This window comes from Macaca thibetana, chromosome 7, assembly GCF_024542745.1.
Source record: "Macaca thibetana thibetana isolate TM-01 chromosome 7, ASM2454274v1, whole genome shotgun sequence".
NCBI classification, from domain to species: domain Eukaryota; kingdom Metazoa; phylum Chordata; class Mammalia; order Primates; family Cercopithecidae; genus Macaca; species Macaca thibetana.
The window spans coordinates 47,664,543-47,678,687 of NC_065584.1; the positions used below are offsets into that span (position 1 = coordinate 47,664,543).

Below are 14,145 nucleotides of genomic sequence, written 5' to 3' on the forward strand. Positions count from 1 at the left end.
AGTTTTTATCATATTGTTACACTCATTCTAATTGCCTGAATAAAGTGGTTTTCTTACAAAAATTCCTACTTAGTTATTTTCAAGATATGATGGCTTCAAAATGAGTTAAGTTCTTACTTATAAAAGGATTGTGTATTTTTAAAGTAAACTAACGTATTACTTTTAGATTGTGATTTGAAAATAAAATATGGAAGATTCCTAAGACTTTCCAGAATTTGTTAAGAATGTGTGAAATAAAGTGATGGTTGGGCTCACTCCCCTATAGTTTTGCTTCTACACCAGTAAAATAACAACTTGAATCAGGAACACTTTCAATAATTTATATTTCAAAATTTAAATTCTTGTTTTTAAAGAAATAATTTTGAACATGCAGAAAAGTTTTAAATATGGTGATTGCCAGGCGCGGTGGCTCACGCCTGTAATCGCAGCACTTTGGGAGGCCGAGACGGGCGGATCATGAGGTCAGGAGATCGAGACCATGCTGGCTAACACGGTGAAACCCCGTCTCTACTAAAAAAATACAAAAAACTAGCCGGGCGAGATGGCGGGCGCCTGTAGTCCCAGCTACTCGGGAGGCTGAGGCAGGAGAATGGCGTAAACCCGGGAGGCGGAGCTTACAGTGAGCTGAGATCCGGCCACTGCACTCCAGCCTGGGCGACAGAGCCAGACTCTGTCTCAAAAAAAAAAAAAAAAAGGTGATTTCCTCACCCAGCTTTTCCTAATGTTAACATTTTATATAGCAATGATTGAAACTAAGCAATTAACAATTATACTGTTAACAAATCTATAGACTTTATTTGAATTTCAACAGTTTTCCCACTAATACCCTTTTTCTGGTTCAAGATCCAATCCAAGATCTTGTGTATTATACTTAGTTGTCATGTTTCTTAGTTTCTTCCAATATGACTTCCTCAGTCCTTATCATGCAATGCCCTTGATCCTTTTAGAGACTTATTGGCCAATTATAATGTAGAATGTCTCTTAGTTTTGGTTTGTCTGATATTTTCTCATGATCAGATCATTCTCATTCTCATGATCATGTGGTATTTTTGGCAGGAATACTACAGAATGATTTTGTGCCCTTATCAGCGCATCATATCAGGATATTGATATATCTTATTTTTGGTGATATTAAATTTGATCTCTTGGTTAAGGTGTTTATCAGTTTTTTCCACTGCACAGTTACTATATTTTCTATTTGTAATTAAAAAGTATCTTGTAGGGAAATTCTTAAGAGACCATGCAAATACCCTGTTTATACTGTCATCTACTAATTTTAGTATCCATAGATGATTCTTAACCACAGCAATTATTACTTTGGTGTTTTTCATAGTCATCAATATTCTTTACATGTTTATTGAATGCAGAAGAAAATTATGTTCATAAAAACCATCTATAAATGTGAACTTGAGGAAATTCTTTTGATCAGTAGGATTAAAGATACAGCCAAGAAGTTCTGTGAAAGTTACAAGGAAAAATGTGTTTAAATGTTAAATTATTTATGGCATTTAACTTCAGTTGAGAAGAGCACAGTTATATAATCCAGCTATCTCTCTTTATTTGTGGGGTATGATTCTTGATGGGACCAAAGAACTCCGGTGTTCTAATCCCACTCTTCTCTTTGTTCAGAATAAATCTTCTTGTCCCATAGCCAGGTATAGGGAGTGCTATCTAAGCAACGATAAACTAGAACTCTCTCAATCCCAGTTGTTTTGTTTTGCTTTGCTTTTTTATGAAACTAAAAATATAGCTCCCGCAATTCAAGTCTGTTTCCATGTTGCACATCACAACTCTAACCTGTCGTTAACATCTTGCTGTAAAAGAAAGAGGTGTCAGGTGTCTAGGCCTAAACCAGAAGACTAATGGATTATAAAAGAAAACAATTAGACATTTCAGTTTTACATTGCTAGTTTTTCCATTTTAATTTAAAATATAATTCCCCAGTATCATACATTTGTATCATATAGGTTTTGTATGTACAAGGGTATCAACAGGAAACAAGTGGCGGAGTCAAATGGGGCCATTGAGGAGTTTAGTGAAGGGACTAGACTACTTCAAAAGTGTGGATAGAATTAAGGAAACAGACCAGGATTAGTGAAGCATTTTATTTTTTATTTTTTGAGACAGAGTCTCGCTCTGTCACCTGGCTAATTTTTGTATTTTTGGTAGAGTTGGGGTTTCATGTTTGCCAGGCCATTCTCGAACGCCTGGCCTCAAGTGACACGCCTGCCTTGGCCTCCTAAAGTGCTGAGATTACAGCTGTGAGCCACCATGCCCTGACAGGTGAAGCATCTGAACTTGCAATGCCTGTAGGCCTGAAGGTGTAAGAGAGAGTTCACCAGAACCAAGATACTTTAGGAAAGCCCAATAGAAGCTAGAGTTCTTGTAGAATACAGCTGCTACTAAAGCCCAAATCTCACTCTTTTACTGTTCAATCTACTTCTAGTGTCTTGATTGGCTACAGCCAACTGCCAGCTAGAGGGACAAATGACCCTAAGTGATGTTGTCCTTAGAGGTGAGTCTTTAGAGTCACCGAGCAGGAGGAGAAAGGTGGAGAGTAGATCTGGAAGGACAAATGGAGGCTATCTAGCAAATTGTATTTCAGAAAAAGTGCAGTTGATTATATTTCTGGCTGTAGTTTTTCTTATGTCTGGCCTCCTTCATTGAGGTTATGTGACATGTTTCTGAAGACTTTTTCATTCTTTGTTTTATGTTATCTTTTTTTGTGATGGAATCTTGCTCTGTCTTGCCCAGGCTGGAGTGCAGTGGCTCGATCTCGGCTCACTGCAACCTCCACCTCCTGAGCTAGCAATTCTCCTGCCTCAGCTTCCTGAGTAGCTGGGATTACAGGTGCCTACCCACCACAATGCCCAGCTAATTTTTGTATTTTTAGTACAGATGGGGTTTTGCCATGTTGGCCAGGCTAGTCTTGAACTCCTCAAGTGATCTGCCCGCCTTGGCCTCTTGAAGTGCTGGGATTACAGGCCTGAGTCATGGCGCCCGGCCCATAATTGAACTATTAAAGGATGACAATTATGTGACTGACATTCTCATAGTTATACTTCTTGTGAGTTAACAACTGCCCAATGTGTTAGCATTAACACATGTTTGGGCTTTAGTTTTATTGTATCATTTCAATGTATAGAGTTTAGCATGTTTCCATAAATATAATCATATCTTCATTCAAAACATAATTTAACAATATAGTAATGGCTCCATTAATGTTGGAATCTTCAACTAACTAAAAAAGTTATTTCAGCATCATAATAATTGAAGGGACACACAAAAAAAGTACGTAAAAGGGAATTTGGCCTTAAGCAACTGCCAAGGTTATAGCAGAAGTTCAGAACACATTCTATACACTATAAATCATTGAAAATAAAATTTTGTTTAATGTATTCTATTTGTTAAAGCAGGAAAATACATCAATGCATTTAAGAACAATTTCCCCAAAATGTATAAAATAAGCCTGATTGATTACAGCTAATTAAAAAATTAAACCATTTTATCTATTTGTACATTTGCACCTTTGCCACTAAACCTAAACTAGCCTTTTTTTTTTCCTAAATGGCAGGAAGTTTCATATAGTGTACTGATTGCTATAGACTAGAATATTAAGTTGTTACAACTACGTGAGATCTACATGTATTTCTACTTCCATGTATATATGTGTATGTTTGTAAAATTCACATATTTATACTGTGCTGTTTAAAAAACCCAATTGTGGCAGTGTAAATACTGCTTTGTTGCTAATCATGGCTTAATACCTAAAACAGAACAGAGTCCTTCACAAGGTAACCAGGGAAATATGCCAATTTTGACTTCATTGCCATCCTATTGAATGACTGTATTCATTCTCTTTAGATTTAAAGCTCCCCATTCAACACTCTTTATAGAATTCCAGCTTGCTTTTTCACCTATCTTTTAACAGTTTAACATAGATGGCTGGATCAAGTCCATTGTTCCAATTGTATGAACCTTAAAAAGCTCTGCAGTATTTTACTCTTTCCATTGTATCTGGCTTCCCTGAGTGCTCTGCTCACTGCATTTTACTTGTACTCTGATTTCTAAACCCATTTATGCCTGAGTCTTTCTGAAGACATTTGTTTGTCTGGGAGCTCAAATTGACTTATCCCCATTCTATTTCCTTAACTAAAAATGCACCATTAAGGTTGATTGAACTCTTTTAAAGCACTTCATATAAAATCAAAGGCCATAGGAAAGTAGGCTACCAGTGTTTGTAAATACCTGTTTTAAACCAAATTGATAGGAGAATAAGAAATAATTAGAAACTTTAAAATGTTTTTTATATATATATATATATACACATATTTTTTTTTTTTTTTGCTGATTAGTCTTTTTTGGTTGTTCTTTGAGAGACACACTTGTAAAACATTCTGAGAGGGAAGGGAGAGGAAGAGCTATGCTATAATTAAAGATGGAAGAAATAGTAGAGCCAAAGCACGAAAATTACTGAAAACATTTTCTAGAAAAAATAATGTTCTACAATAAGCAAGAAGAAAAACGTGCAGCTCTTGATTAAAATCTACAGCTTTTAAATCACTCCAACCCCACTGGAAACAAACAAACGAAAATCATATCACCATATCTTTTTTCTATTTAAACTATAGTCATTGTTATTTTTGTGGTTTACAACAATAGTAAGATTATCACTAATTCTTTTCCTATTTATAATGTTTAAAATTAACTGCTGGTATAAAATATTTTTAAACATTTAGAAGTCAATTACAATTATAAAATTAAAAACCAAATGAAAATATAGAATGCTATTTGTTAAAAATTCTTCGCATCCATTTCTATTTTAATGTTTGATCAAAATGTAACTATTTTGAAAAGACAGACTATGTTATCTCAATGGATTTTTATTCAGAGCATGTAGAAATACTGTTATTTTAAATATTAGAAAAAATCTGTTCTAGTTTAAAATTTAGCATTTCAGAATCTATGGAATCTTATATGGAAAATGACAGTGTTGATAAACTCGCTTTTTGATTTACCTAAAAGAGCATATAGTTGAGGTAGTGCTTAATAAAATATAAAAGATAAATAATTTGACTTCAGCTAACTAATACCTTCAAAGCTACTTCTAAGTTCCTTTGAATACGCTATTCTATTTTTATATTACATTGTATGTCTTTGCTATTAAATCATTCATTTTATCTTAATTTTTAGGAAAAATCATTACCAAAACAAAAATCTTAAGATAAAAGTGCATAAATTAAGTCTGGGAAATATCTTTTGAGTAGTTTACAAAACAATTTTATTCACAATGGAAAGAAAAACAGTAATAGTAGAATGGTATAATTTATATATTTGTAATATAAAAACTTGTAGAAATAATATTACTAATAAAATAGCTGTGGTATTTCTTACTGACCTAGTAGTTCTAAAAGGCAACTGACAATTTAAATCACAATTCAGCACAGGTTTTTCTTCAAAACTACTTCAATAATGGAGAAGGGAGAAAAATGTAGAAAAATGAACAAGTAGTTAGCACTTGCAGGTGGTCTAGAAGCTCTAAGTTTTATAACAAGGCATCAGAAAAACCAGCCAGTTTCTAGCCTGTAACCAACATGATTTGGTTAGCTTCACTGAATAACCAAAGGAATTTGGCCCTAAGTGCTTGCTTCTACTAATATAATATTATAATAATCTTACCTCCCTTTATGTAAGTAATATTTAATTGAAGCCAAGAGCCTAGAGCATGACTAAGAGTGAGACGTAATGTTTTAAAACATTAAACACTTTTCATAATGTACGATAGCTTATAAAGAGTGAAATGGCATGTTACTTAAATATAAGGGTTATTTGTAAACTAGTCAGGAGTGCCTGCAAACACACGTACATAATGCACACTGGATATTCTAGGCAAAAATATATTTACAATCAGTTAATTTTGTGTCAATAGTCAGAAAAATCTAAGACTAGAAAAATTAGAAGTAAATGGCCGGGCATGGTGGCTCATGCCTATAATCCCAGCGCTTTGCGGGAGCTGAGGTAGGAGGATTGCATGAAGCCAGGAGTTTGAGACCAGCCTGGGCAACATAGTGAGACCCCATCTGTATAAAACATTTTTTAAAAAGAGAAGTAAATAATAAAGTTCATATTGGACAATTAATCGTGGTTAATTTTATGTATAGAAATCAGACTAATTTGACACTGTCTATATTCAGTTCAGCTTTGGAGGCTTCTAATCTATAAAGTGCCTTAATTTCTAGATTACCAGGTTGTTTGTGGAATTGTCTTTAATGAAAACAAGTTATATAATCATACATTTGACTACTTGCAAAATAAAGACATTTGCTGGGAGCAAAGACATAATAACTTTACTAGATAAATTATACATTTTATCTAAGTTAAATACCTTGATGAATAGTTTACAGTCTTTTACAGTTTCTTTTTCTTTTTTTTTTTTTTTTTGAGATGGAGTCTCGCTCTGTCACCCAGGCTGGAGTGCAGTGGTGCCATCTCAGCTCACTGCAATCTGTGCCTCCCTGGTTCAAGGAATTCTCCTGCCTTAGCCTCCTGAGTAGCTGGGATTACAGGTGTGTGCCACCATTCCAAGTTAATTTTTGTATTTTTCGTAGAGATGGGACTTTGCCTTGTTGGCCAGGCTGGTCTTGAACTCCTGACCTCAGGTGATCCGCCCGCCTTGGCCTCCCAAAGTGCTGGGATTACAGGCGTGAGCCACTGCATCTGACATGGTGGTATAATCCCAGCTACTCAGAAATTTAGATGAATTTTCTTTTTTTTTTGAGATGGAGTCTCGCTCAATTCGTCTGCCTCAGCCTCCCTAGTAGCTGGGACTACAGGCGCGCACCACCATGCCTGGCTAATTTTTGTATTTTTAGTAGAGATGGGGTTTCACCATATTGGCCAGGCTGATCTTGAACTTCTGACTTTGTGATCTGCCTGCCTGCCTCGGCCTCCCAAAGTGTGGGATTACAGGTGTGAGCCACCACACCCCGCTCAGATGAAATTTAATTAACAATTTATAAGAATTATAAATAGCTCAAAATTTAACAATGTGTACATAAAAATCACATGAAGATCTCAAATATATTAAAAGTCCATAGGAAATATGGCTAAGAGAAAATATGCCAAAATGGTAAGTGAATACAGTGTAAGTTATGTTTTTTCTGCTTTATGTATTTCTATTCTGAACATTTTTCTGCAGTGAAACCTATTACATTTATTTTCCCACTTAGTTATTTTAAGACACTTTCCATTATAAAAGTAACATATTTTCAGCATTTAATGTATATGTGATCATAAAAGAAAAAACAGATGTGCCAATTTAGTAATAAATAGTGAAGAGTAGACTGTCACAACACTGTAATGAAAGCAGTTGTCAAAACTAAAGGGCAACAAAGACATCTTCTGGACATCTTAAGAACTGCACAGTTGTTTTTAAACAAAAGATCCTATTTCCATCTAAGTGTAATAGTTGTTTAAAAACCACACATTACGAAGAGCAAAATCAATCTGTAATTAGGTTTGAAATTTTAAATATTACATGATTAAATTATAGACATACAACATTTAAAAAATAAAAATACAAAATTGTTGCATAGACATTGGAATTATATCATCTCCAAAATACCTTTAAAACTATTTCCAGACAGATTATAAAGTCTACATATTTTAGTTAAAGTAATTTATTTTCGTGTAAGAAAAGTATAAAATATTATGAAACTACATGTACTGTTGAACCAATAACTTTAACATTTTAAATAGAATACTTCATGAATCATGGAGCTCATTTACATCAAAATATGACTGGCAATTTGGTTATCAATTTAAATAACTGTAACGAACAAATTCATAACCACATTTGATTAATTTGTGATATGTCCTAGTACTAAGCAATGTAATAGTTTAGAAAAGTTCTTTTTGGTGAAATATAATTATCGAAGGTCATATTTTTAAATGTGTCCACTCAGTTTGGATACGTGTTCTCTTCAACCTGAAACTACTTGTAAAATTATATCACTGTAGGTGTAATTAGTGATTTGTATATGAAATCGGGCTCTTTTTTTATTCTTAGAGCATGAAGGACTGGTTGCACCCATAGTTAGCCACATTTAGAAACTACTATTGATGCCCACAATTTGCATCTCTAAACAGTTTTGAGGGCGGATCTGGTTTGAGGGTATTTTTAAAAAAAAAATACAGTCCTAAAAACCAATCTGTAGTTCAACTAGCAAAACTCATCTTGCTTTAGTAATAGTTGTGTTTGGTAAGAAATGTGCTTTAGTTTTATGTAATCGCAAATGAATAGATACTCTACAAATGAAAGTATGCCTATTTCCTAAAGTTATCTTTTCTTAGTATCTTCCTATGACATGCCATAATGACGTTTCATGACTAAATGTTTCTAATACCAGAACTAAGCATTCAGTTCTCTGGACTTTGTTTCATGTCACTTTTATCTTTTCAGATTGTTGTCTGATGTAATAGTTCATGATTTTTATGATATAGAAATTTAAACAAATAACTGAAGATAACCATAAAGAAAGTTTAAGAGAGGTGATATTAAATCAAGTTCATGAAGGGTAATAGATTATCTTCATATGGAACTGAAGTGCTTCAGTAACTTAAGTAACATGATTATCTTTTTTTTCTTTTTTTAACTGACCACTGTCAGCTAGTTTTTGTACAACTACTAAACAGTTAAGTTTCTTGGTGTATGCTCATTTCTCTTTAGGCAGTTACATTCGATTTGATCTTGGAAAGTTGCTCCCAGAAATTCTGCAAGAAGTAAGATTTAATTAGTCGAATAGTGGTGACTTAATTTTGTAATGGATCAGCTAACTTAAGGTAATTCTGCAATAAATAATTTCTGTATTTTAGATGTGTGCAATTTCAAAAAGATAAAATGATCCCAGTGGTGGCTCACGCCTGTAATCCCAGCACTTTGGGAGACTGAGGCAGGTGGATCACCTGAGGTCAGGAGTTCAAGACCAGCCTGGCCAACATGGTGAAACCCTGTCTCTACTAAAAATTGGCCGGGCATGGCAGCACATGCCTGTAATCCCGGCTACTCAGGAGGCTGAGGCAGGAGAATTGCTTGAACCCAAGAGGTGGAGGTTGCAGTGAGCCAAGATTGTGCCATTGTACTCCAGCCTGGAAAACAAGAGTGAAACTCTGTCTCAAAACAAACAAACAAACAAACAAACAAAAACTGTGGACTCAGTGGGACATGGCTGATTACATCAGGAAGAGTCAGTGCAGCAAGAGCTAGATCTGCTGCTGGAGTAGGTCATTTTAACAGATGAGCAGGAGCATGGATGCCAGGAAAATGGGGGACAGGTGGACTCTAAGAAGTCAAGTGTTGAGCAGAAGAGTGTATTCTTAATGAGAACTAGCAAGGTTCTTAGGCTTTGAGCTGGGCTCTAAGGCTAGATTCAGACTGGAGAAGGAGGCAAGTAGGAATTTTAAAGAAAAATTGGAAGAATTTACAAAATTCTTAGCCTTCACGATTTCAGAGAGTTGAATTTATCTGCTGTTTAAAGCGAACTGCTTTGCAAATTCAGTGAGCAGAGTTGGTAGAGGATACAATTAAAGTAGTTCCCATGTAGCTATTTCATTGTTCCCTCACTAGTGAGCACTAGTACTCTGAATTATTTGACCTTCATAGCCATTTCTCAGCCTTTTTCAATTATTATGTAAATACACCGGACTTTGGGAAAGGTTTGGTGAATGTGGTAATTAAGAAGCCTTATGCTATCTGACAGTTTTTTTCTAGTTCCCAGAGTAAATATATGAGTACATAACAATATTTCTTGTTTTTATACATGACTAGCAAATATGGAGAGTACTTTTTTAATGATGAGAAATATTAAGACACAGAGAAAATAGCTTTACCTTCTCTCATCTTGGTTGCTCTGGTATATTTGTGCAGTCGGAGATGCAATATTCTGATGTGATAAAACAGATGGAGAGATACCTATCCCTCTGAGTTGCTGGAAAGCTATTTCTGCATGGATGCTCCGAGGATTATTTGTCAGAATCCCAGCATTCTTGTTTTTTTTGTCTGAAATTAGAAATTAGAAATTTGAAAAATTAAAATTATGAAACAGTGGGAAACATTAACATAAGCATTAAGCAATATAGTTTGGTTGTCCTTCAGCTGAATATATGCTATACATGTTTCATAAAGTGAGTTTAAAATTTCAAATAAAAATATAGAATTAGGATGTATTTTTAGCACTTGATGTGGCTTAAATTTCTGTGAGGTAGTGAATCAGTTTGATTTTTCCTAGATAATATTTTAAACATATAAATATCCAGACCTGCATGCTATAATAAATGTGCAGATAAAGTGATTATACTTTTAAAAATTGGGGCAGCACAGTCAAAAAATAGGAAAGAGATTGCAGGACTTTTTCAGCACATAACAAATCTTGAAGAAAGTAGCAGGCATACCTCGAAAATACTGTGGGTGTGGTTCCAGACCATTGCGATAAAGTGAGTCACATACATTTTTTTGGTTTCCCAGGACATACAAAAGTTATGTTTACAACTATAGTGTAGTCTATTAAGTGTGCAGAAGCATTATGTTTTAAAAAAACACTGTACATACCTTAATTTAAAAATACTTTATTGCGGCCGGGCGCGGTGGCTCAAGCCTGTAATCCCAGCACTTTGGGAGGCCGAGGCGGGCGGATCACGAGGTCAGGAGATCGAGACCATCCTGGCTGACACGGTGAAACCCCGTCTCTACTAAAAAAATACAAAAAAAAAAAAAACTAGCCGGGCGAGGTGGCGGGCGCCTGTAGTCCCAGCTACTGGGGAGGCTGAGGCAGGAGAATTGCGTGAACCCGGGAGGCGGAGCCTGCAGTGAGCTGAGATCCGGCCACAGCACTCCAGCCTGGGCGGCAGAGCGAGACTCCGTCTCAAAAAAAAAAAAAAAAAAAAAAAAAACTTTATTGCTAAAAAATGCTAATGAACATGTGAACCTTCAGCGAGTTGCAATCCTTTTGCTGTTGGAGCGTCTTGTCTCAGTGTTGTTGGCTGCTGACCAATCAGGGTGGTGGCTGCTGAAGGCTGGGATGACTGTGGCAATTTCTTAACATAATACAACAATGGAGTTTGCTGCATAGATCAAGTCTTCCCTTCATGAAAGATTTCTGTCTACAACGTGATGTTTGATAGCACTTTCCCCACAGTAGTTCTTTCAAAATTGGAGTCAGTTCTCTCAAACTCTGCCACTGCTCCATCAACTAAGTTTGTAATATTCTAAATCCTTTGTTGTCATTTCTACAGTGTTCACAGCATTTCACCAGGAGTAAATTCCATCTCAAGAAACCACTTTCTTTGCTCATCCATAAGAAGCAACTCCTCATCCATTCAAGTTTGATCATGAGATTGCAGCAATTCAGTCACATCTTCAGGCTCCACTTCTAGTTCTCTTGCTGTTTCCACACATCTGCAGTTACTTCCTTCACTGAAGTCCTGAACCCCTCAAAGTCATCCAAACTCCCATTAGGGTTGCTATTTTGACCTCCTCTCATGAATTAAAAATGTTTTTAATGGCGTCTAAAATGGTGAATCCTTTCCAGAAGGTCTTCAATTTACTTTGCCCATATCCATCAGAGGAATCACTATTTTATTTTGTTTTATTTTATTTTATTTTATTTTTTGAGACAGAGTCTTGCTCTGTCGCCCAGGCTGGAGTGCAGTGGCGCGATCTCGGCTCACTGCAAGCTCTGCCTTCTGGGTTCACGCCATTCTTCTGCCTCAGCCTCCCGAGTAGCTGGGACTACAGGCGCCCACCACCTCGCCTGGCTAATTTTTTTGTATTTTTAGTAGAGATGGGGTTTCACCGTGTTAGCCAGGATGGTCTCGATCTCCTGACCTTGTGATCTGCCTCGGTCTCCCAAAGTGCTGGGATTGCAAGCGTGAGCCACCACTCCCGGCCAGGAATCACTATCTATGGTAGTTAGAACAGCCTTACAAAATATATTTCTTAAATCATAATACTTGAAATTACTCCTTGATCCATTGGCTGCAGTATGGATGTTGTGTTAGCAGGCATGAAAACAACATTCATCTCTTTGTACTTCTCCATCAGAGTTAGTAGGTGACTAGGTGCATTGTCAGTGAGCAGTAGTCTTCGGAAAGCAATCTTTTTCTCAGCACTAGGTCTCCATAGTCAGCTAAAATACTTAGTAAACCATGCTGTAAACAGATGTGCTGTTATTCAAGCTTTGTACATTGATAGAGCATAGATTGATAGAGCATAGACACAGTAGATTTAACATAATTCTTAAGAGCCCTAGGAGTTTTACAATGGTTGAGCAATGGTTTATTTAAGTTGAGCAATGTATTCAACTTAAAGTCACCAGCTGCACTAGCCCCTAACAAGACAGTCAGACTGTCCTTTGAAGCTTTGAAGCCAGACATTGACTTCTCCTTTCTAGCTATGAAGGTCCTAGATGGCATCTTCTTCTGTAAAGCTGTTTCATTTACATTGAAAATCTCTTTTTTAGTGTAGCCACTTTCATCAATGATCCTAGCTAGATCTTCTGGATAACTTGCAGCCGCTTCTATATCAGCACTTGCTGCTTCACCTTACACTTTTATGTTGTCTGATACAATAGTTCATGATTCTTTCCTTAAACCTCATGAAGCAGCCTTTGCTAGCTTCAGACGTCTCTTCTGCAGCTTTCTCACCACTTTCAGCCTTCATAGACTTGAAGAGATTTAGGGTCTCTGGATTAGGCTTTGGCTTAAGGGAATGTTGTGGCTGGTTGATATCTTATCCAGACCACTTTATCCATATAAGCAATAAGATTGTTTCAATCTCTTATCATCCATGTGTTCCTTGGAGTCGCATTTTTAATTTCCTTCAAGAATTTTTCCTTTGCATTCACAGCTTGGCTATCTATTTGATACAAAAGGCCTAACTTTCAACCTGTCTTGGCTTTCAACATGGCTTCCTCACTAAGCTTAATCATTTCTAGCTTTTGATTTAAAGTGAGAGATGTGAGATTCTTCCTTCCTTAGAGGTCATTATAGGGTTATTAATTGACTTAAAAAGATTACTGATCACAGATCACCATAACAAATATAATAATAATGAAAAAGTTTGAAATAGTAAGAGAATTACCAAAATGTGATAAAGACACAAAGTGAGCACATGTTGTTGAAAACATGGCATCAATAGACTTGCTTGATGCAGGGTTGTCACAAACCTACAATTTGTAAAAAACTCAGTATCTGTGAAATGCAGTAAGACAAAGTATGCTTTTACCTGAGAAGTAAGTTAGTATCTGAGAAGTAAGTTATGAAGATGAATTCAGGGTTAAACTATTAAAAAATATAAAAAGATAATGACATTCCTGAAGATGACTTTGTTCTGTTAACGAGGTAATAACAATTTGGTATGCCCAATTTTACTGTAGACAAAAGCATAACAATCTTTGTTGTAGACAAAAGCATAACAATCTTCATTGTTATTAAAACCTGGAAGTCATAATGACATATAAGTATGAAAAATGAGACAAAATATAACATCTTAATGGAGTAAATTATGCTGGTTTGTTTTTCACTGGGTTTCTTTAAAAAACTTTAAACACATGGAACAATCTGCTATTTTTTATAGTAGGCTCTTAGATCATTTTATAATTATTGTGATGTTCAGTTTTATTGTCTAAGAGTGGTCTGAGGTCAAATGAGAAGTCAGAAGGAATGGAAGAGGTAAGCCCTCAGAGAAGGAGTAGTTACCCCCAATTTTGCCAAAATGATAACCAGAAAAGATGTGGAATTAGGGAACAGGCTTATTCTAAACTTGAACTAAAACTTATACAGGAGAATAAACTGCTTCCATGCTTGTTCTTTTAATATACTCCCTGTTTTAAAACTCCACCTCTTGAAGCTCTTCTCTAGTATTTGCTTAATGAATATTTTCTTATGATTTCAAGAGGAAAGTGAGATCTCTCTGCAAAATATCCTTTGTACCCCAGGATTCTGTTATGCTTTTACACCTCTGATTTCCACTTTTAGCAGGATGCACTAATGAACTGCTTTTAGTAGTTGTTTGCTTTGACATCCATGAAATGAAATAAAAGCTTTGGAAAGATATGTCAGGAAATAACTGTTCAAGTATCACAAAGTTCA

General features: G+C 35.7%; 2 protein-coding genes across 8 annotated transcripts in view; one reads left to right on the forward strand and one right to left on the reverse strand.

Annotated features, from left to right (window-relative positions):
• LOC126958986 (uncharacterized) overlaps positions 1 to 14,145 on the forward strand; it is a 38,636-nt gene that overhangs the window by 22,900 nt on the left and 1,591 nt on the right. The window lies entirely within an intron of this gene.
• LRRC9 (leucine rich repeat containing 9) overlaps positions 5,265 to 14,145 on the reverse strand; it is a 147,632-nt gene continuing 138,751 nt past the window's right edge. For 5 of the 7 annotated variants that reach the window (XM_050797774.1, XM_050797775.1, XM_050797770.1 and 2 more), the window contains 2 exons: positions 9,889 to 10,057; positions 7,707 to 8,772 (listed from right to left, as the gene is read on the reverse strand). In XM_050797774.1, the coding sequence (XP_050653731.1) occupies positions 8,733 to 8,772; positions 9,889 to 10,057 (209 nt within the window). In that variant the 3' untranslated portion in view covers positions 7,707 to 8,732. Of the gene's footprint in view, positions 8,773 to 9,888; positions 10,058 to 14,145 lie in introns of all 7 variants that reach the window. The other 2 variants (XM_050797772.1, XM_050797776.1) reach the window with 2 other exon arrangements.